The sequence below is a fragment of the Chrysemys picta genome, chromosome 10 (assembly GCF_011386835.1).
Source record: "Chrysemys picta bellii isolate R12L10 chromosome 10, ASM1138683v2, whole genome shotgun sequence".
In the NCBI taxonomy this organism is placed as follows: domain Eukaryota; kingdom Metazoa; phylum Chordata; order Testudines; family Emydidae; genus Chrysemys; species Chrysemys picta.
Genome location: NC_088800.1, coordinates 60,149,559 through 60,172,220, shown reverse-complemented (window position 1 = coordinate 60,172,220; position 22,662 = coordinate 60,149,559). Strand labels below are relative to the sequence as shown.

Here is a 22,662-nt window from a genome sequence, read left to right as displayed (position 1 = left end):
CATAGCAAAGAGTGGGAACAGCATCATTATACATAGACATATGTTGTGAGTGACTGCATTAACTAATCCAGGCACTGAGAACGGCACAACATTACCATTAGGTACACTGTGAAGGCGGGGGGGGGGGGGGGGGGGAGAGAGAGAGAGAGGATGCAACACAAAATTCTCTCTTGTATCTGGAAAGGCACAAAAATAACAAGCACACAGATCAGTGACTGGAGAACTGCTGGTCGTGCCATTAAGTATTTACTGTGAATACTGCTCCAGAGTAAAGCAAAATGTTTTCAGACACACAGATAATAATGGAAAGTAACAAAATGACTGTCATAATATTGTATGACTGACTTATGAAAAGCACAGGTAAAAACTATAGCAGTATGGAGCTTGTTTGTGTCCCGGGGTAAATTAGACTAGAGGGTTGTCTAAAAATCAATAACGATACAGCATTTCTGCCACTGATTTAAATCAAATACCAAAAAAAAAAAAAAAAATACAAGGGACACTACATTCAAAAAATGCTGCATTTCCAATATGGGTTTATATGTCAGCACGAATTCACATAAGGTGGGGGCCCACTGCATAAGACTGAGGGGGGGCGTTCTTCATTTCTTGATGATATGCTGAGAAAATATGTTTCCGTAATAAATGGTATCAACTCCCTAAAATTAAGGTGGTCATTAAACTTTACTCAAAATAATATTAGCGTTCATATTAGAATTCCAATTACCGTGTAGACTGAGTGTTACTGCCAGGAATGGACAGTTCCCCCACCCCACATCCTCCTGCATTCCCAGTTCCTCCACATTAAAAAAAACCCTCAGCGGTCAATGGAAACTCAAAAGGGAGGAAAAGATGAGTTCAAAGCAGACAGAAAAAAGCAACTTCTTTTTGTGTTTTTGGACCACACTTTTATTAGTAAGAGAGATTTATCCATAACAAATTACCATCTTCACTCTTGACATTGCAAACAGAGATGTTACGTATGTTTACAAAGTATTAATTACAGTAGGAATGGACATAGGAATTGAACATTACCATTAATATTTGCATTGCAGTTGCATCTAGGGCAGTGATTCTCAAGCTTTTGTACTGGTGACCCCTTTCACATAGCAAGCCTCTGAGTGTGACCCCCCTTATAAATTAAAAACACATTTTAATATATTTAACACTATTATAAATCCTGGAGGAAAAGTGGGGTTTGGGATGGAGGCTGACAGCTCGTGACCCCCCACATAATAACCTTGCGACCCCCTGAGGGGTCCCGACCCCCAGTTTGAGAACTCCTGATCTAGGGGAAGGCCATAGTGCAAATCACTGTACAAACACATTGAGAGAGAGTCCCTGTCCTGAAGAGTTTAGAATCTAAACAGACAAAAGAAAGTGTCGGCACGCACAGAGAAGTGATTTGTCCCCAGTCACACAACTAGTAAAATTTCCATTTACCATATATGAGCAAAGATCTTAGTCTGTTTTTAGTCCCAAATCTGCCAGATTTCCTGTGTGCAACCTTGGCAAGTCATTTAACCTGTGCATGCCTCAGAGTTGTGTTGAGAGGCCTGATTGCTTGTGATCCTTAGTTTGAAGGTGCTATACATGTGCAAAGTATTTTTTTAAATAGCATACGGTATTAGGATTAGTGAAAGGTAAGCTTCAAAAACCTCAAAGTTCCAATTCAGTTTGGATATATACCCATAAATTCAGTGCTAATCTGAACTACATCAACTTCTCCAGTGTGTAATCCAAAAGAATCATAATATCTAAGAATTAACTTTGTTGATACACACATACTTTTGCTTAGAAATGTTATTTCATTCAGATCTCCTGAAGTATTTCTTTTCCATTTCTTGATCTGGCTGAAATCCTCTCATTCATATCTTAAAAAATATCTCAAGAAGTTCAGCGTGAATTTGATACTAAAAATGGGTGAAGGTTCAAGCAGGAGGGTGTTACATTTTATATACATTATTTTGCCCATTTGTATTTGGTATTGGGAATGATCCATATGACCATGTTTTAGAGGTAAACATTTGTATATTGAAAGGGGTGTTGTGGCGGTATTGATCATTGTATCAGTGGAGATATGTCTTCAGGTTTTCCATCTGTTCTGGCAGGGACTTATACCTCTTTGAGCTAATGTGTCCTGGTCTATGGGGAGCTTGCTTCTGATGATGTGTTTGGTGAGTTAGGGGGTTGTGTAAAGGCCAGAAGATGGGGGTTGGGAAATATTTCTCTTAGGATGTGGTCCCTATCAAACATCGGTTGCAACTGTTTGATGATCCCCTGTACGGGTTCTCATGTACGATGGTGGGGACAACTAGGAGTATGTGGGGTCGTCTTTGAGTTCTTTATAGTAGTGGTGTCAGAGAGTTGTAGTCATCATAATTGAGGACCATGATGGTGCCGCCCCCTTTTTCTGCTGGTTTGATTGCTATCTGGTGCTTGGATTTCAGGGACTGTATAGCTGTTTTCTCAGTGGTGAAGAGATTGTAGTGGATGTAATGTTTAAGGATTTTTTTCCCCCGGAAGCAGTTGATGTAATGATCCAATGTGTGGTTTCATCTACTGGAGGGTGTCCAGTCAGAGGATTTTTTTTTCTTATGACTGTCAGAGGTATGTGGTAGTTGTGGGTAACACCATCATCACTGTGAAAAAATTCCTTGAGGCAGAGTTGTCAGAAGAATTCTTCTAGTTCTCCACATATTAGTATGGCATCAGGTTCTGTGGTGGGGGCAGAAGTTCAGTCCCTTTGAGAGCACAGATAATTCAGATTTGGTTAGGGTAGTCTTAATATGTAGATGCAGTTGGAATGTCATGTAGTGTCCATGTGGTGGGTTCTGGTGTAGTAGTTTTTTCCTGGAGGTGGTGTTCTGTTGGCTGTGGAGTTGTTGTAGTAGGTTTCACGTTCTTGTTTTTGTGTTGGATGGCTATCATCAGGGTGTTCTTTTTTAAATACTTTTATGGAGTTTCCTGCATCATCTCCAGATAGGTTTCCTGATTATTTTTCTTCTAGTGTGTGGGAGCATGTGATGGTTTCTTGTTTGAAGTGGTCTCTTCTGGAGTATATGAGGAGCAAGAGATGGTTCTTCATTTTTTTATGAAGTCCTTCTGCAGATATGTGCAGCATACTTGAAGATGTATATAGTGGGCAGAGCATTATGGATGGTCAATCCTCTGGGGATTTGTTTCTTGCATTTGCCCTGGAAGTAGATTTTGCTGTTAAGTTTGGCTTCCTTCATCTTCATGTTGTGGAGTTTCCATTTAAACAGCAAAATTTGATATCTTCCATTGTTATTTGCAGTGTTGTAGCTGTGTTGGTCCCAGGAAATGAGAGAGACAAGCTGGGTAAAGGAATATCTTTCATTGGACCAACTTCTGTTGGTAGACAGAACAAGCTTTTGAACTTGAGAGAGAGAGCTACTCCCCAGACCTAACGGGGGGTCTACCCTTCTGCTTTTCAAGCCATAATAGTATTCCTCAAAGGCAACAAATACAGAATATCTGACAATACACCTTCAGTCGGTACCTCTGTCACTTCCAGGGTCTGTATGTAAATTTGTAGGCCCAAGTATCACTTGTGATTATAGCTTTGTCACAAAGCTATAATCACAAGGAGGCTCTAAAATCATAAGAATCTGTTTGAAATATTATTTTATTATTATTTAATATTCATATTGTGGTAGTGCTGAGAGACCAACCAGAGATCAGGGTCCCATTGTGTTAGGCACCGTACAGACCTATAATAAGTTCCTGTCCCCAAAGAGCTTGCCATTTAAGAGACAAGACTTAACTGGATGGGAGAAGTGAAGTAAAACAAATAAGAGAATATGTGCAATTCTGAGTGAATCAGAAGCAACAATCACAACTCGCCATCTAACACTTACCACTAGAGATTTATTTTGCACCCCTCCTTGAGACAGTAACAGTACCACCTCTACAATGGAATGGGCTTTGACTTCCCCAACTGGTAGTGCAACTGACAATCACACAAACCCTTCTTTATAGTTATAACCAGGAGTAGTATTTTGTGCCTTTGGTGTATACAGCAGTTTAAATATAAGTCATTCATATCACCATGATGCTCTCTAAATTTCTGTTTCTTATCCTTGAGCTACAGACAATCTCTTATGGTAAAAGATTAATTCTGTCCTACCAATTCAATATGTGGCCTTTACCAAATCAATTAACAAGAGTGCCAATCCGAGCCAAGTAAGGCAGTAATTATAGTGATAGAGATTCTTATCCACTAGTAAATGGACTGAGACCCTTGACTCATTTTACATCATCCAAACCAAACACCCATTGATACTAACCACCTTCTTTTATCGCCAGCAGGGGCCAGATTAAAATCTGTGACTTTGAGGTAAAATGTTTGATGTTACAGATACCCTCAAACATCCAATCTTTTTATCTACTTTCTCTTTTTAAAAAATAACTGATAAAAGAAGTTCAGACTATCACTTCAGAGAAGCAAACAACAACAACAACAAAACTCTCAAAAACCTATCACAGACTTGCAAAGCACTTCACTAGCTATCAGAGCAGGACAAAAGAAAGTGAAAAAAATCTCAGCTGAAAGGAAATCAAATACCAACCCTAAAGAAGAAGAGACTATGAAAGAAACTGTGCCCCAGAGCAAATGGGTGCAGCTTCCATCATTAGACTTGCACTCACTTATACCAAAGCTGATTTTGCTTCTGTGGTTAAAACCTGACACCCTTGAAGTCAATGGCAAAACTCTCATTGATTTCAACAGAATCAGGATTTCACCCTATATTATGTTTATTCATGTGTAATGGCATAAATCCTTTTAGATATCAAAATTATATGTCTGAGTTTATTAAAAAAATCAGAAAAATTCTTAAATCATTGAATCTTCTTGCATTTTTTTCTTTCATTTGTAGCATATTTCAGATCTTTAGGTATAATTTTCATGCTCTTTTCCCAGCCAATTAAGATCATTTTGGAGGGAGTGCAATAGATATCTTGGATAAAAACAAAATCGTTTTTCTGCTTTACTGCAAGGGAAACTTGTCTCTTTGGAAAAGAATGCAACACTACTGAGCAAACTGATTTAGAAAGCAACTAACCAAAAGAAGAGATGGAAAAAAGAGGGAAAATATTTCTCAGACATTCATTTGGCTCTCCTCAGGGAAGCCACGAAGTAGCTATATCTAAAATAAATCTATTGTGGGATTTTCTGCATGGTAATGGGGGTGTCCCACTGCATATCCATTGTGAACTAAAGAGAAAAGGAAATAGGGAGAGGACTGTTACACCAATACTCTAAACGGAATGTATAGATCTATCCCAATTTCAACAAATACTGTCTACTCTATTTTCCATTTCAAATGCCTCCCAAGATCAGTCCATCTTTTGAAAAAAACTGCAACTAACAACAGTTCAAAGATTACACACACAACCACTGGAACAAATGTGCTGCTGTGATGAATTTCTCTTTGTTTCAGTGAAAGTACATAGGTTTATTTTTATGATATTAACTAGTCTATGCAATACATTAAGTAAGCATGTGTTGTTCTAGTTTATAAACCAGCCTTGGTGACCATCATTGAACAGCTGCAGGGTCCACTCAGGGCCGGTGCAACCATTTAGGTGACCTAGGCGGTCGACTAGGGCACTAGGATTTGGGGGCGCCATTTTCTTCGGCAGCGACCGCGGCGGCTGAATCTTTGGCCGCCCCGGTCGCTGCCGGCATTTAGGCGGAGGGAGCTGGGGCAGTGGAGCGCGGGGAGGGCTGCCTGCAGCAAGGGGGGGGAGGGACAGCACGCAGGGGAACTCCCCGCCCCAGCTCACCCCTGCCCCGCCTCCTCCCCGAGCACGCCGTGGCTGCTCCCCAATCAGCTTAGGCACCGCAAGCCTGGGAGGCGGGAGAAGTGAAGCAGCCACGGCGTGCTCGGGGAGGAGGCGGGGCAGGGGTGAGCTGGGGCGGGGGGGGTGCCTCAGGGTAGGGGGTGGGGAGCTGCCGCGGGGGGGGGCGCCTCAGGGCGAAGGGGGGGAGCTGCCATGGGGGGGGCGCCTCAGGGCAGGGGCTCGGGGATGGGGGGCGCAAGATAGAAGTTTCGCCTAGGGCTCAAAACATCCTTCCACCGGCCCTGAGTCCACTGTATTTCTATTATGTTGTCAAGGAAAGTATCTAGCACTTAGACCTGCTCCCTGCCCATCCCATTCTTAGAGTGAGTTGTCCAAATCCTACACAGCACCTAGACAGGGATTTCTGGTGGATTAGGCAAGTCATTCAAGTGCTATCTTCTTCTCTGCCTCTACAGCTGGGATCCAAAGGGTAAAAACCTTCTCCCCCCCCCCATGTAACAGTAGTGGACAATTTATCTCATAATATACAAAGAATCATATTTTTGGTTTATTAATATAACAGATATAATTTAGAGAGTTACATGCTGAACGTGGAGACCTAAGTCCTCTGTCTATCCCCAGAGATGTTAAATGCCATCTTGTCAAGCTGTGTTAGTCTAACATTTTGAGGTACAATCGCAAGAGGTAAACGTCTCTGTTTCTATTAAATCCATGGCCTCTGTTGAGACTGTCACCTAGTCTGTGCCTATTAGGGTGGTGAGTTTGGTGATGTACATATCAGCCCACTAGGAAAAGGACAGAGAGTTAGCAATGACTTCTTCAGATCATCTCTCTACTCGCCTCTTGCTGGCAATTAGACTGTTAAAACTTTCAAACTTTCAAAGGATTTCCAGGATCACAGCATTTTAAAGCAATAGAGATATTTAATACTTACTTCCAAAGAGTAGATCTTAAAAAAAACCATTTAATTCCCATTAATTTAATTCTGTAGTAATGGATATTAATTTTCACTGAGAAAAAAGAAAAACACAAAGCCTTTACATATAAGAGTACACTCTTACTGATATCTACTGCATTTTAAATTCAAACTATCATATTTTCCCCTACCCTGCCAGGCACTAATTGTGATAGGACAATGATTTAGGTATGCCATTAAAAGGGAGTATTTTTATTTTTAATATTCTGTAGAAATTAATCTAATATTGCAGACCTCGGATAAGCACTAATAGATGCAAACAAGCATGACAGATTATTTTTGTAGGGAAGAACCAATGTATGGGGAAAATTCTGTAGTCCTTACGTTAGCAAAACTCCAGTGGACCTATATGGGAATACTCCCAGTAGTAAGCAGTATTCTGGAGCAAATGTTTTCCGAATTGGGTCGTACTTTATTTTTATTTATTTTAGCTTTTGTGTTAGTACCTTTTGAAGTTTTCATGTTATGCAATATTATATTTCTCTGCAGTATCCTGCATCCTTTGCTATTGACCATTCATTGTTTACTATGCTTCTGGACTTGCGTATCTTTTAGTTACGAAGTCAATACACTACTGGGATTATAATAAAAAATCAGGGGGCTAACAGTGTTTTATTATGTTATTGCCAACACTATTATCTTTCCCTTTTTTGTTTGATCCAAATAATATAAAACTATGAATGATGGTAAACTAAATTGTGGCAAAGAGTAAGCATGAACATGTATGGCAAAGATTCCTGCAATTGAATCTGTATGTCACATACGTTCCAGTAATTCCAGAGACTGGAAATGAGTATGAAATCCAGGCTCCATTGACTTCAATGCAGGGCCAGGATTTAATACCAAGTATTTTAGGTTCTGTTCCTGACACTCCTAATGACTCACTGTGACACTGATAAAGTCACTTAACTTCTCCATATCTCAGGTTACCTATCTATGTATGAAGTATATTGGTTTCCTTTAGCACAAGTGTATTGTGATGGTCAAAACAAAGATCCTGTGATGCAAGGTACTTTTATAAGTATACAAAATAATCTTACTACTAATAAAATCACTCAGATTCATTTGAGTTTTTTGGATACGAATTCTGAGGTGTTTCTTGTCTCGCTAATGTGCAGAAGATTAACTTTCTGACATTAGAGTCACAGGGGTTTATCCAGGTTAACTCCCAATGCATCCATAGTAGAGCAGGTGACTTAGTTTATAGTTTCAAATATGCCTCAAATTGTTGATTTAATAGTCTAAGATTCAAAGCATGAAGAACTACTGTAGTCTTAGTAGTATATTCTCATCTTGGTGCCAAATTAATATTCAATGAGAGTTATACATCAATTTGAGAATATAACCTATACTTTACTCTTCATAAAGCATCCTATATAGAACTGGATGAAGATGTATTGGCCAGTCATGCTATGAAGTTTCAAACTGGTGATATATAACCCTTAGCCATGTCAAACCAACTATTAATCTTGCAATGAGAAAGCTAAGTCTCATCAACAAAATTTTTGGCAGAGAGAGTCACAAAGTAGTGAATTCAGTGTTAATGACTCTTTAAAGGTAAAGTTGGCTTAATACGTATAGAAAAATATTAGAGATAGCCGCATTTAAACAAATGCCACATGAAACATAAATTCTGCCATCTGCTATAACTGTCTCTGAGTAGGCTCTTGGCACATATTGTACAATCATCTGCATATGACAGGTAATTTTTAGCCAAGTCTAAAAAATGCTTTCTGCTCTGTGATTTTTTGAAGAGAAGGAAAATATTGAAGAGAGACACACAATACAAAATATCAGAGATTCTTGTATTATAAACTACTGTGTAGTTTATACATTGTTCCTATTAGTTCCATCTGAGCTACATGAAGACTATGAACGTATGCACACGTGTACAAAGAAGTGAAATATGTTCTCTCTCTTCTTACTGTTCTCTTTGTATTTTGTGGCTCTCGGTTGGCTGCCATTTAGAGTTGTTCTGCCTAAAATCCTGGAACTATTTTATTCCATTAAACCTTTTAAAGGCACTAAAGAATGATTAACTTATAAAAAGACGCTCTTCAAGACTAAGTCATTTAAAGTTTTGTTTACCGATACTCTGTTTCTACTGGAGAAAAATATTCAGAATACCTCCAGAAAGGTTATAGGAATCAGAAAAAAAAACAAACCCAGAATCAATGAAGATTTGTCCTTGTAGAATACTCAGTGAAGTTTCCGAATTTATAAGGAAATTAGTCCACTCATATTCCATTTAAGTACACTGATAGACAATTCATTATTTAAACAGTGCTGTCAGTCATGAAAGGATACTTAAAGTACACTATGACAAAATGCTATCAGTACTGAAGGTCGTCCTCTAAATAAGAGAACGGCACAAAGGTTTCATAAAGACTTCTTCCAAAAAAACAAATTACTTGAGGATCTACCAAAATGAATTTTATTATTGAAGACAATTGAATTTTACAATGCTTATACTAAATACATTAGGGAATTAAAATGACTGAAAGACTTCCTTTTAAAATAAATAAATAAATAAACTAGAACAACCTGGAAAAAAAAACCCAACCTTAAGGAAGTTAGCCTACAAAAAAGATAGCTTTTCAGGATTTATTCAATTGGAAGCACAGGATTATTTGTTTATACTTGACAAAATGAACTACATAGATCATATAAATCAGTCACCATTTTTATAATGCTACAATATCCCTGTAAGTATAATATACAATGGCAATGCTCCCAAATGATCAGGGAATTGAACCACCACACATTTCCAAGTAGTTTAAATTTCCTCTGAAACTTTATTAAACATATTTGCAAAATGAGACTGAATATACTTCCCTCTTTATCTGACAGTAAAAAACACAGCCCAACATAGTGCCTTTTGGTCCAATGATTTACCTTTTGGCCCACAGTATGATAGAACCAGTACAGGCCCCAAATCAAATAGGAGTCAGCTCACCAAACCAAAATATGCCAAAAGATCTTTTACTTACAAGAAAAACTGGACCTTCAGCCTACACCTCTATGGCAAGCCTCTTCCCCTATCCTAACTCTCACTGCATCACATGGCATGACTCAGGGTATGTTTACACTGCAATTAGACACCATGACTGGCTTGGGCCAGCTGACTTGGGCTAAGGGGCTTGGACTAAGTGTAGACATTCGTGCTCAGGCTGCAGCCCGAGCTCTCCGGACTCTCTCACCTTGTAGGGTCCTAGAGCCCAAGCCTGAATGTCTACCCTGCAGTTAAACGGCCCCTTAGCCCGAGTCAGCTGGCATGAACCAGCCTGAGTTTTTTAACTGAAGCATAGACATGCCTTTCGTTTCCATCCTTGCACTCAGGTTTAATACAATCAATGAAATCTAAAGGCATCAAAAGGAAAGAGGCCACCAGCCACTCCTAAAATGAGAGCAATATATTGGCTGCTCCACAACCCGTGTGTGTCAGGACAAGAAGTCTCATCGCCCTGTGTCAACACCCAGGTTCCTCTGTAACGTTACACTAAAAAAACAAATAGAATCTACCTAATACCTGAGAACAGTGGCTCTCGACCTCTTCCATAGATGTTCGTGAACCCCCTCCCCAGTGGGTTGTGAAAACCCAAGCTCTAGATAATGGCAAAACACATGCACCAAAACCCCTGGTAATCTGTGGTGGAAACTTTTTGTAGAAAATATCCTACCCTAAATAAAATATGGCAATGATCCCTAAGCATACTCAGAGACAGAGCTGAAGCTGCAACCAGTGCATATATATTGCAATACAAACAAACAAATAAATAAATTACCAGATCCCAGCAAACAAACCTGAAAAATGAAAAAGTGTCTGTGTGTATTTCAGAGGATGGGAGCTCTACATATCTAATGAGAGACTAAGGACTTCTGCTCCTTTTCCAAAAGCCCCATCCTTGGGGAGATGTTGACCATTCTGCAGATGGGTGAGTTTCAAACCCTTCTGTCAAAGCCTCTTTACATGTCAGTCAGTTTACGGTTTGAAGGGAAGATTCATTCCCATTTCCCTGCCCATCTTGGGGCCTGCCAAAGTGTGATTTTGAGCCAGATTGGTATACATATTGTGTGAGGGTAGGGAGCTGTTACATAATTTCTAGGTGAGAATGTCACCTCATTAATTTAAATATTATGAAATTTGAAATTGTGCACATGTATGCAGTTTTCTGAAATGGCATAGATTGCAGAAGTAAATTCTTTAGGAATAGTGTACCTGCAGGATGCACATAAATTATTTATCCAAACATTAATTTGTAAGGTTAAATTTACTAAATGACCACAAAACCAAAAATATTTTTCTTAATCCTCAGTCTGTGCCCACTGCTTTATAAGAACAGTACACATTGCAGGAAATTATGTTGTTTCAAATTACTGTGTGTGTGCATTTTACTCTTGAAATGCAACCAAAATGGACACACACAACTCACTCTATCAGGCAGGAGGGGGATCTTATATCAATCTGGAAAAAGAAAAATCAAGTTGTATTTATTAATTTATGGGGGAGGAGGTTGTTTTGTCTATCTTTCTATAAGAAGGGCAATTTATATTCATATGTTCCATAGGAAATTTAGCAGCCCATTAAGGATTCATAGTTTTCGTAGTGAGAAAAAGAAGAATAAATACATAGGAAACTCCCCAACTTTATTTGGCTGTCTAACCCAACCATTAGATTCACCACATGTTCCTCCTAATAGTCTTGCAAGGCTTTGAGAAACAAAATTTTACTCCTGGGGGAATTCTGTGCCACTGTACATCTGCTGAATTTATGTCCCCCGGAGATTTTTTTGCTTCCTCGCAGAAAAATGACTTTCTGATGGGGAAACAAAGGGAAGCCACAAGAACGGGCATGCAACTTTCCCCAGCAGTATGTTTTGGGTCCCCAGGGCATCTGGCAGAGAGGGGCAGGGAACAGGACTGGGGAAGACCTGGCTGATGGCTCCTACCCTGTGCCGGGCTCAGCTGCTAGTCCCAGCTGGGCTGGGGAAGATGGGGCTCCCTCTTCCCCTCCACGGCATCCAGGACCAGATCAGACACACCCCCAGATTTCTCTCCCAACTTCAGGAAGCTCTGAAAACTCTCCCGCCCCCCCTTTTCCTGCACCAATCGCTCCCCAGCTGCAGGGGGAGAGATCCCCGTACAGAGCGCTTCTCCCCCACCCACCCAACCCACATGCATCCAGACCACCTCATACCCAGACCCCCCCACCGAGCCTTACCCTCCTGAACTCAGAACTCCTCGAATGAACCCCTCTCCCCCTGCACCTGGACCACACCGATGATGAGCCACCTGCATCTTGATCCCCACCCCCTGAGTCCCAATCAACTGCACCTGGATCCCCACCCCACTGAGCTGCCCACACCCAGACCCCCCTGCCGAGCTCTATCCCCCCAATACCCAAACCTCCCCTCCCCCACTGAACCCCAACCACCTTCACTTTGATCTCCCTATAGAGTCCCATTACTGTTGCACCCAGAACCCCCCAACAAGCCTCTCTGCATCTAGAACCACTCCATATCTGTATCCCCCACCAAGCTGCCCACACCCAGATTGCCCCACACAGAACCCTCTCAACCTACACCTGTATCTGCCCCCCACACACAAAGTCCCTGCACACTTGGATCATGCTTTGCTGAGCCTGCCTGCCCACACTTGGTGCAACTGGCACAGGAGGCAAGGGCCTGGGGTGTTTCTGGGACAGGCCCGGTCCTTGTGCTGTGTCAGGGTTGGGTGCAGCCTCATGACTGAGTCCATGTCCTGTGGAGAGCTGCACAGTGATCTCCTACCTCTGTGCAGTCAGTGGCCTGTGCTCCCCACTTCCATGCTGGAGCCTCCACATTTATTTGACAAATAGAATTTGCAGAATTTTGTAGAATTTTAAAATATTGTGCGCAGAATTTTTATTTTTTTGGCACAGAATGCCCTCGGGAATAAAATTTACACTCTTCATTTCCACAGGCTGACATGGGTTCAGTTTTGGCAAAACAAGCCCTACAAAGCTATTAGTTAAAATGCAGCAACCAAAAGGGGAATGCTGGCTCCTGCATTTTCAGTGGAAAATTGTATCCTTTCAACAAAGCTTGCACCTTACATCTGATTATTTCAGAATATTTTACAGATGTTAATTAAATTCTGTCTCACAAAAACCCCTTTGAGGTAGTGACATTTTGTTATGCCCATTTTACAATTAAGATACTAACGTGAGTAGAGATTAAGGAACTAGCCCAAGACCACACAGGAAATCTGAAGCAGATCTGGCAATATTGAACTTATTTTTCAAATCACAGTCTTGTGACTTAAACGTAAGTCCTTTCTTCCTTCCACTAGAGGGTAACATGATCTTGCACAACTGAGCCAGCACAGTGTCAGACTACCAATTATATGTGTGTTATCATCACTGGGTCCTGTTTCAGGGTAGGGAATATGGCTAGCAAGAAAGGAATCAGCAGCTGCAGATGTATTTAGCAGCACGCCACACTGTGCATATGTATTTCTGAAAATTCACATACTGCACTAAATCTGTTGCAGTGCTCCCAGCTCCTCTAAAATCACAGTACTGGAGAATATCAGTATCAGACAGTGATTCCAATTTTTGGTGGACAAACACGCAGCCTAACATGATATGCAACACATTGGCATCATTATCTGCAGCACATGGGTTCATTACAGTCTCACCGCATTCCACACACAACAGTTAGAACTTAAAAAAAAAAAAAAAAAAACCTTCCGAACACCCTAAGAAACATTGCTCTGATGTCTACAGCATTCGAAACACTTCAGGGATAAACTTTGAAAGAAAGAGTCTGACTTGGCACCTGACACCTGGGAGCTACAGACACAATCAGTGTCCTAAAATCCTCACCTTCTACAAAGGAGAAGAGCAATAAATCATCTGTCTGTATATTTCTCTCTTTGGCATTCAGCAAGATGACCATAGGCTAGTTTTGACAGAATTTAGATACGCATTGCAGAGGCTTGCCAAAAGTCAGCAGGGTCATAAATTTGTTCCTGACTCTCTGATCTTTCCTGTGATTATTATTTAGTATTTGTAAAGTGGTAGTGCCTAGCAGCTTCAAATAGATATAAGGGCCATGTTGTGCTAGGCACTAGTGTGACGCTAAGCATGTGTTTACACCCTACACACTACTTTGTACAAAATATGCCTTGTAAGATACTAATTGATAACTAATAACTCTCTCATTATTAATATTCTTGTGTGATGTATATTAAGAGTTATGGATATATACTGGACTTATGACTATAATGTATTTAAACCAGGCACGTCAAGGGAGTTAGCGAACAGGTCTGACCAGGACAAAGAAATGTGTTTGCTTCTCTACCAGCTTGGTCATCAGACAGAGACAATGAAGGTATATTTACATTTAAGCAGTAAACAGGGCCATCAAAATAACAAGAAGGGGGAGACTGTAGGAAACAGAACAATTTGCAGTTTTAGCAAACACCAGCAGGTGAAGAAAGAGATTCCTTCCTCCCCAGACTCCATGTCACCTTCCTGACATCTTGAATAAAGTTGACTTTGAGAGGTAACCCTCAGAAGAATCCATTTCAAAGGTCTGCTGGACTATAAAGACAAGGGGCTGGACCTCTGATGATAAGCAAGTGAATCCGCTGATTGTATGAAATATAATTCATTATAAAAGTATATATAGCGAGGTCTTTTCTGAAAGCTAATGACACAGCAGTGATTGATATAATTAAATATATATATTAACACTATATGTGGAAGAATGGATACTTAATGATATTTAAAGAGTGTGGTCAAACAAGGAGAAACAGGTTCCTTCCCAGACAGGAGAAAAGGCAGCTATTTGCCTGTCTGCTATGCAAATTATGCATGGTGACATCAAAACCATGGAAGCCCCATTTATATACAGGGTAATGGGAAGCCCACAAGAAGGGAAGAACAGCATGAGGTCATCCTGCTTCTTGAAACAAAGTCATTGAACTCAGGAAGATATAAATAAGGACAGAAGCCATCTTTGGTATCCATCACTAGACAGACACAAGAGGCCAGACCTCTTGCAAGCTGAGAATGATGGGTCCTTCAACCAAGGAAGGGTTGAAGTCTCTGGAAACTGAATATAGCTGAGAAACCTGCTAGGCAATCTTTTTCACTTCAGAAGACAAAAGAACCAGCACTTCTGGTCTTCTGGAGGAGATCTTGACTCACGGGTGGAGAGAGAAAAGCCATCTTGAACAAATCTACCTTGCTAAATTAAGTTTTAGACTTTTAGGTATGTCTTTTCACTTTTATTGGCTTGTAACCCTTTCCAACTTTATTTCTTTTACTTGGCATCACTTAACCTATGTTCTGTTAATAATTTTTTTTTTTTTTACTATAAACGAACTCAATGCTGCATTTGCTGGGAAAGGTGTATTTACCCCTGTTAATAAACTGTGATGTGCTTTTGTCTCTTTAAAGGAACAAATGCACCTTATTATTTCTCATTTCAGAGTAGCAGCCGTGTTAGTCTGTATCCGCAAAAAGAACAGGAGTACTTGTGGCACCTTAGAGATTAACAAATTTATTAGAGCATAAGCTTTCGTGGACTACAGCCCACTTCTTCGGATGCATATAGAGTGGAATAAACATTGAGGAGATATATATACACACATACAGAGAGCATAAACAGGTGGGAGTTGTCTTACTGGACTTAAGGACTGGGAATGGCTGAGCCATTACAAACATTGAATCTATCTCCCCTTGTAAGTATTCTCACACTTCTTATCAAACTGTCTGTACAGGGCTATCTTGATTATCACTTCAAAAGTTTTTTTTCTCTTACTTAATTGGCCTCTCAGAGTTGGTAAGACAACTCCCACCTGTTTATGCTCTCTGTATGTGTGTATATATATCTCTTCAATATATGTTTCACTCTATATGCATCCGAAGAAGTGGGCTGTAGTCCACGAAAGCTTATGCTCTAATAAATTTGTTAGTCTCTAAGGCCTTGTCTACACTACGAGAGTAGTTCGATTTTACTTGCATCGAATTTTTGTAATCGATATTGCAAAGTCGAACGTGTGTGTCCACACTAAGGACAGTAATTCGACTTTGTGCGTCCACACTAACGGTGATAGCGTCGACATTCGAAGCGGTGCACTGTGGTCAGCTATCCCACAGTTCCCGCAGTCCCCTCTGCCCATTGGAATTCTGGGTGTAGCCGGCAATGCCTTCTGGGTAACAAAATGAGTCGAGGGTGCTTTTGGGAAACTGTCGTCATCCGTCCATCACTCCCGCCCTCCCTCCCTGAAAGCGCCGGCGGGAAAACAGTTCACGCGCTTTTCCAGTCATTGACAGCGCGGACGCCACTGTACTCCGAGCATGGAGCCCGCTGCGACCATCGCTGCAGTTGTGGCCGCTCTCAACGTCTCGCAGCTTATCATAAAGGTTTCCCTGAGGCAGATGCAGAAAAGTCAGGCGAGGAGGCTACGGCACCGCGGTGATGTCCTGAAGTCTGAGAGTAGCACAGACCTGTCAGAAAGCAGGCGACCCAGCGCCGAGGACATCACAGTGGCAATGGGTCATGTTGATGCCGTGGAACGGCGATTCTGGGCACGGGAAACAAGCACTGAGTGGTGGGACCGCATAGTGCTGCAGGTCTGGGATGAATCCCAGTGGCTGCGAAACTTTCGCATGCGGAAGGGAACTTTCCTGGAACTTTGTGAGTTGCTGTCCCCTGCCCTGAAGCGCAGTGACACCCGGTTGCGAGCTGCACTGAGTGTACAGAAGCGAGTGGCCATAGCCCTCTGGAAGCTTGCAACGCCAGACAGCTACCGGTCAGTCGCGAACCAGTTTGGGGTGGGCAAATCTACCGTGGGGGTTGTTGTGATGCAAGTAGCCAAGGCAATCGTTGATGTACTGCTGCCAAAGGTAGTGACCCTGGGAAACGTGGAGGCGATCATAGATGGCTTCGCAGCGATGGGATTCCCAAACTGCGGTGGGGCCATAGATGGAACTCACATCCCTATCCTGGCACCGGACCACCAGGCCACCCAGTACATTAACCGAAAGGGCTACTTTTCCATGGTGCTGCAAGCACTGGTGGACCACAGGGGACGTTTTACCAACATCTACGTGGGATGGCCGGGCAAGGTTCATGACGCTCGTGTTTTCAGGAACTCTGGTCTGTTTAGATGGCTGCAACAAGGTATTTACTTCCCGGACCACAAAATAACTGTTGGGGATGTGGAGATGCCTATAGTCATCCTCGGGGACCCAGCCTACCCGCTAATGCCCTGGCTCATGAAGCCCTATACTGGCGCCCTGGACACTGAAAAAGAACTCTTCAACTACCGGCTGAGCAAGTGCAGAATGGTGGTGGAGTGTGCTTTTGGCCGTCTCAAGGGGAGATGGAGAAGCTTACTGACTCGCTGTGATCTCAGCGAAACCAATATCCCCATTGTTATAGCAGCTTGCTGTGTGCTCCACAATCTCTGTGAGAGCAAGGGGGAGACCTTTATGGCGGGGTGGGAGGTTGAGGAAAATAGCCTGGCTGGTGATTACTCACAGCCAGACAGCCGGGCGATTAGAAGAGACCAGTGGGAAGCGCTGTGCATCCGGGAGGCTTTGAAAGCAAAGTTCCTGAGTGAGCAGGGTAACCTGTGACTTTATAGTTTGTGTACTGAGAAGCTAAACCTGCCCCCGTTTCTTTACCCAGGTAATGTTGACTATCCTATCCAGTTACATACCCCCTTCACCCCCCCTCCAACACACGTGTCGAAATAAAAATAGTTCTACTTTGTTAAAGCACACCGTTTTCTTTAATACTGTTTTCGCGGGAATTTTTTAAAACTGGGACGCAGACTGTGGTGCGGGGCGGGTGTAGTGTTGTGACGCGAATGCAGCTTCTAAACTCAAGGATTGACAGGCTCCGCTGTGGTGGGATGCTTGTTTCAACGGAGCCTGTCAACCCTCCTGATCGGGACTGTGTGTATGGGGGGTCTATTTGACTTTGTGGCAGGGGGAGGACGGTTACAGATCCCATGCTGTGTGGCTCTGTCATCCTGCCTAAGGACCGGCGCTTAAGATCTGTAACTGCCCTCCCCCGCCACAAAGTCACAGAGCAACCCCCCCCCCCAACATTACATCAAAACAACCTCCCAGACTAACCGGGGCAACTAGTCACTGCATCACTGCACTGTGTATGTGCCCTGCTGCTGTGCCTGCCCCCGACTATGTACCCTGCCAAAGGAGACTGTCCTGTCCAATTACCAACCCCCTTTCCCCTCCTCCTCCAAAAGAACATGATTGAAACAGTAGTTAACAGAAACGAATTTTTTATTATCAACTACACATGGCATTGGGAGGTGAAACTTGGACGGGGGCTTGTGTCAGGCGGGAAGGAAAGAACTTTTCAAATTTTGGGAAATGAGAGCCTTCTGCTACTAGAGCTCTCTGCAGGGGTGGAGTGAGACTTAGCAGGGACTCTGCCGCCTCTCCTTCTTTGCACTTTGGGTGAGGTGGGTATGGGACTTGGTGGCGGGGGAGGGCGGTTACAGATGGACTGCAGCGGGGCTCTGTCCTCCTGCCTCTGTTCCTGCAGAACATCCACAAGGCGCCGGAGCGTGTCCGTTTGCTCCCTCAGTAGTCCAAGCAGCGTTTGAGTCGCCTGCTGGTCTTCCTGCCGCCACCTCTCCTCCCGATCCATGTTGGCTTGGTGCATTCGGGTCAAGTTCTCCCGCCACTGGGTCTGCTGTGCTGCCTGGGCTTGGGAAGAGGCCATAAGCTCAGAGAACATGTCCTCCCGTGTCCTCTTCTTCCTACGCCTAATCCGCGCTAGCCTCTGGGAGTGTGATTCCAGGCTAGGTTGTGAGACAGTCGCAGACGGGGCTGTGGAAATGGGAAAAAGGGAGTGAATTCCTCAGAAAGATAAATGTAGTTGTGAACAAAGAACATAGTCTTTCTCTGTGAACAAGACCATGCACAGCACCTTTCACATGCGCACTCAGCACAAGGTCGAATTCTCGGCCTTCGCATTCAGTGCCTGGGGTCTTGAACAGCACATTTGAGAAGCGAGGCAGCACAACGGAATTTCTGTTGCAGGCAGACATGGTAAGCCGTACACTTGTGGCAGTTTAAAACTTTTATATTACCACTGGCCTCATTTCACATTTAAATCAATGTCAGTCCCTGCTGCCAGCAATCCGGCAAGCGGGAACTCTGCCCCTGTCCCACCCCCTCGCGGCTGTCCCCGGGAACGATCCCTTTCGGCTGCCCCTCTCCCGCCTCCACCGCGTGGCTGCAAACCAGCGGTTACAGTTCTGTAAAGGAACGGGAAAGCAGTCCCAAAACTAACATTCCCCTACCTAATTAAAAGCAGGTCACCATGGCCGACATCACCCTGATGAGGATCTCCGAGAGCGACAAAGAGAGAATGCTCCGGGAAAGCCTCCAAAGACCAGGGCCGTATGCCGCCCTGCTGTGCAGAGCAATGATCCCGGAGTACTTGATAATCTCGTGGCGCGGCAACGTGTCGTACTTCGGAGGACCCAATAAGGCCGCTCTCCCCAAGAACCTCATGCAACGGCTTTCAAGTTACCTCCGGGAGAGCCTCATCGAGATGTCCCAGGAGGATTACTGCTCTATCCCCGGACACATAGACCGCATTTTACTGTAGCTGCAGTAGCAGGGAATAAACAGTAGAGCGGCTTGTGCAGGACAATCACTGAAAACCGGACATTGCTAGATTTCTTTTCAAAATTTGCACTGCCCATTACTAAACCGTTAAGCGCCTAGGGCACACTAATCATGAACAACCCATTCTTTTAATTGTTAATATTCCTGTTTTGTTAAAAATAAATGTTTAGATGTTTACAACACTTACTGGCTGATCCTTCACCAGATTCTGTGTCCGGGGTAACGGCTGGGGACGCTTCGTAGGGGATCTCTGTAAGGGTGATGAAGAGATCCTGGCTGTCGGGGAAATCAGCGTTGTGAGAGCTGCCGACTGCCTCGCCCTCCTCATCTCCTTCCTCATCTTCCCCGTCCCCTAACATGTCCGAGGAACCGGCCGTGGACAGTATCCCATCCTCAGAGTCCACGGTCACTGGTGGGGTAGTGGTGGCGGCAGCACCGAGGATGGAATGCAGTGCCTCGTAGAAACGGGATGTCTGGGGATGGGATCCGGAGCGTCCGTTTGCCTCTTTGGTCTTCTGGTAGCCTTGTCTCAGCTCCTTGATTTTCACGCGGCACTGCGTTGCATCCCGGCTGTATCCTCTCTCTGCCATGTCTTTAGAGATCTTCTCGTAGATCTTTGCATTCCTTCTTTTGGATCGCAGCTCGGAAAGCACGGACTCATCGCCCCACACAGCGATGAGATCCAAGACTTCACGATCAGTCCATGCTGGGGCTCTCTTTCTATTCCCAGACTGCACGGCCATCACTGCTGGAGAGCTCTGCATCGTTGCCAGTGCTGCTGTGCTCGCCACGATGTCCAGACAGGAAATGAGATTCAAACTGGCCAGACAGGAAAAGGAATTCAAATTCAAATTTTCCCGGGGCTTTTCCTGTGTGGCTGGTCAGAGCATCCGAGCTCGCACTGCTGTCCAGAGCATCAACAGAGTGGTGCACTGTGGGATAGCTCCCGGAGCTATTAGCGTCGATTTCCATCCACACCTAGCCTAATTCGACATGGCCATGTCGAATTTAGCGCTACTCCCCTCGTCGGGGAGGAGTACAGAAGTCGAATTAAAGAGACCTCTATGTCGAACTAAATAGCATCGCAGTGTGGACGGGTGCAGGGTTAATTCGATTTAACGGCGCTAACTTCGACATAAACGCCTAATGTAGACCAGGCCTAAGGTGCCACAAGTACTCCTGTTCTTATTATTTCTCTGAACTGTCCAGGAGATGGCTGGCCATTGCAGAGCACATGGTTTTGGGAAAATCTGGGACTGGGAGTGTGTTGCGGTTACCTTGCCGATAAAAGCCAGTGTGGGGCTTTAGACAGGCTGCTGGGGTCAGAGTTACCAAATCAGGGCTGGCTGCATAGCACACAGACACTCAGGGTATGACCTGCATGTTGTTGCTGACTGTGAGTGCCCCAGGCTGGGAGCTACAACAGCAAAGCATTGTGAGACACTCAAGGTAAGAGGTGACACAATCCCTCACTGATCTGAATTGCACCCCGGAGCCCCATGACAACTACACATACACTTGATAAAATGGTATTCCCCGCTCCCAAGAGCTTATAATCTATTTATCTGATGAGAAGCAACACTTAGATGCAACAAAGGGGAGTTGGCCAAGAAGTGCAGGGGAAAAACATCGTCTGAGCTGGTGGGTGAGCCAATGGGGTTCAGGTAAACCATTGACCTTTGTGCACCGGGGGAGGGTATATAAAGCCTCTACTGCCAGCCTGAGCTTACTCTCATGCCAAATTAATGCCTCCCCTCCCGGGATTAACATAGGACTGGTGGGTGGGTTGTTGTTTTTTTTGGAGGGGGGCGTCTGCTGTGGGCATTGGGGGACTAAGAAGGAATTTTCTCCTTACCATCAGATTGGCCAGACCAGGATTTTTTCCCCCACATTCCTTAGAGCAGGTCAGGGACTCGATGGAATAGGTCAGGAGGGAAGGTTCAGGTTGTCACTACTATGCAGGTGTTATTTGTTATGTCATTCCACTGGGGGTCTGATTCCCTGATAAACCAGAACTGGATGTGGATTTAGGGAAAGACATCACCTAAAGAAGCTGAGAAATGAGGTTGGAGTTCTTAATGACTGATACAATGAGGAGACAACCCAGTTTCTCCCACTCCTTAACCTGCATATGAATGGAGGGTAATGGGATCCCAGTGATAAGCTGGGGACCGGCTGTGCAAGGTGTGTGGGGAGGGCTCTCCACCAGGTGCAAACAATTAAGGAAGGAATAACGAGTTATTAACAGATTTTTCCCAGATGAGTTAAGTTACATCCTTGCTTCTTGCCTTTCTTTCCACATGTATGGGAAAAAAAACACAATATAGTAGTTATGTGGATTTTCATTCGGACGTCCTACCATAGATCAATGGTGGCATGGAAGAAAGAATGAAGAAGCTGGAGAGAAAAATTTACCAACATGCAAGGAAGGTGGATTCGATGGCTCTGTCTTTATAAACAGATGGGAAGGGCAGGGATAAGCTATGAAGGATTTTGATAGTGAATACAATTTGTTTGCAATTTATGAAGTGGAAAAGGAGTAGTCAATGGAAGGATACTAATAGGGGGTGAGTGAATCCGTGAGGCAAGATAATGACTATGATCTGGTGTTGCTACTATTCTGCTTCATTAACACAATATTTGCTGCTGAAAGATTCAGAAGAAAAGGGTGGTTTCCTTTCCACTCATCACCTGTATCAATAGGAAGGAGCAATGCCAACTATCGCTGCACTCTATCAACATTCCACTCTCCAGGACCCCAAATTTTGACAACTAGAAGACAATATCTGTTCTCCAGATATTTCACAGTTTGTAACTGTTCTCTAATCCTCTACTGACACACCAAGCAAAAAGCCACCTTTGTGGGTTCATTTGCAGTCATTAGCAACCACTCAAAGCCATATCACCTCTTTTGACTTTGACTCCTGGATGGTGAAATTTGGCATTTGGATTTATTCTGACTTCTCCTTCAGCAATGGACAAAGAGGAGCAGAGAAGAGATTCAGTCACTCTCTACTGTCCTTTCTGCTCCCACACCACCAACACCCTTCTGTCCTACCGCAAACATGTTAAGTTGGTGTACAATATAATGAAGGATTAAAAAGACCACAGGGGGCAAAGGTGCCACCTATAACTCCTGAGCTGTAGCATTTAGTGGTCTCTCCACTTCCTAATATTGCCATCTCTTTATCAT

The 22,662-nt window shown here is 43.5% G+C and overlaps 2 protein-coding genes across 38 annotated transcripts in view; both read right to left on the bottom strand.

Moving 5' to 3' along the window:
• RBFOX1 (RNA binding fox-1 homolog 1) overlaps positions 1–22,662 on the bottom strand; it is a 2,478,424-nt gene that overhangs the window by 1,054,837 nt on the left and 1,400,925 nt on the right. The gene's annotated exons all lie outside the window — the stretch shown is intronic.
• On the bottom strand, positions 17,915–20,628 carry LOC135974040 (uncharacterized). Its single transcript, XM_065559919.1, has 2 exons — positions 19,657–20,628; positions 17,915–18,662 (listed from the first exon to the last, which is right to left on the bottom strand). The coding sequence occupies exons 1-2, from the start codon at positions 20,231–20,233 to the stop codon at positions 18,187–18,189; spliced, it is 1,053 nt and encodes a 350-aa protein (XP_065415991.1). The 5' UTR covers positions 20,234–20,628; the 3' UTR covers positions 17,915–18,186.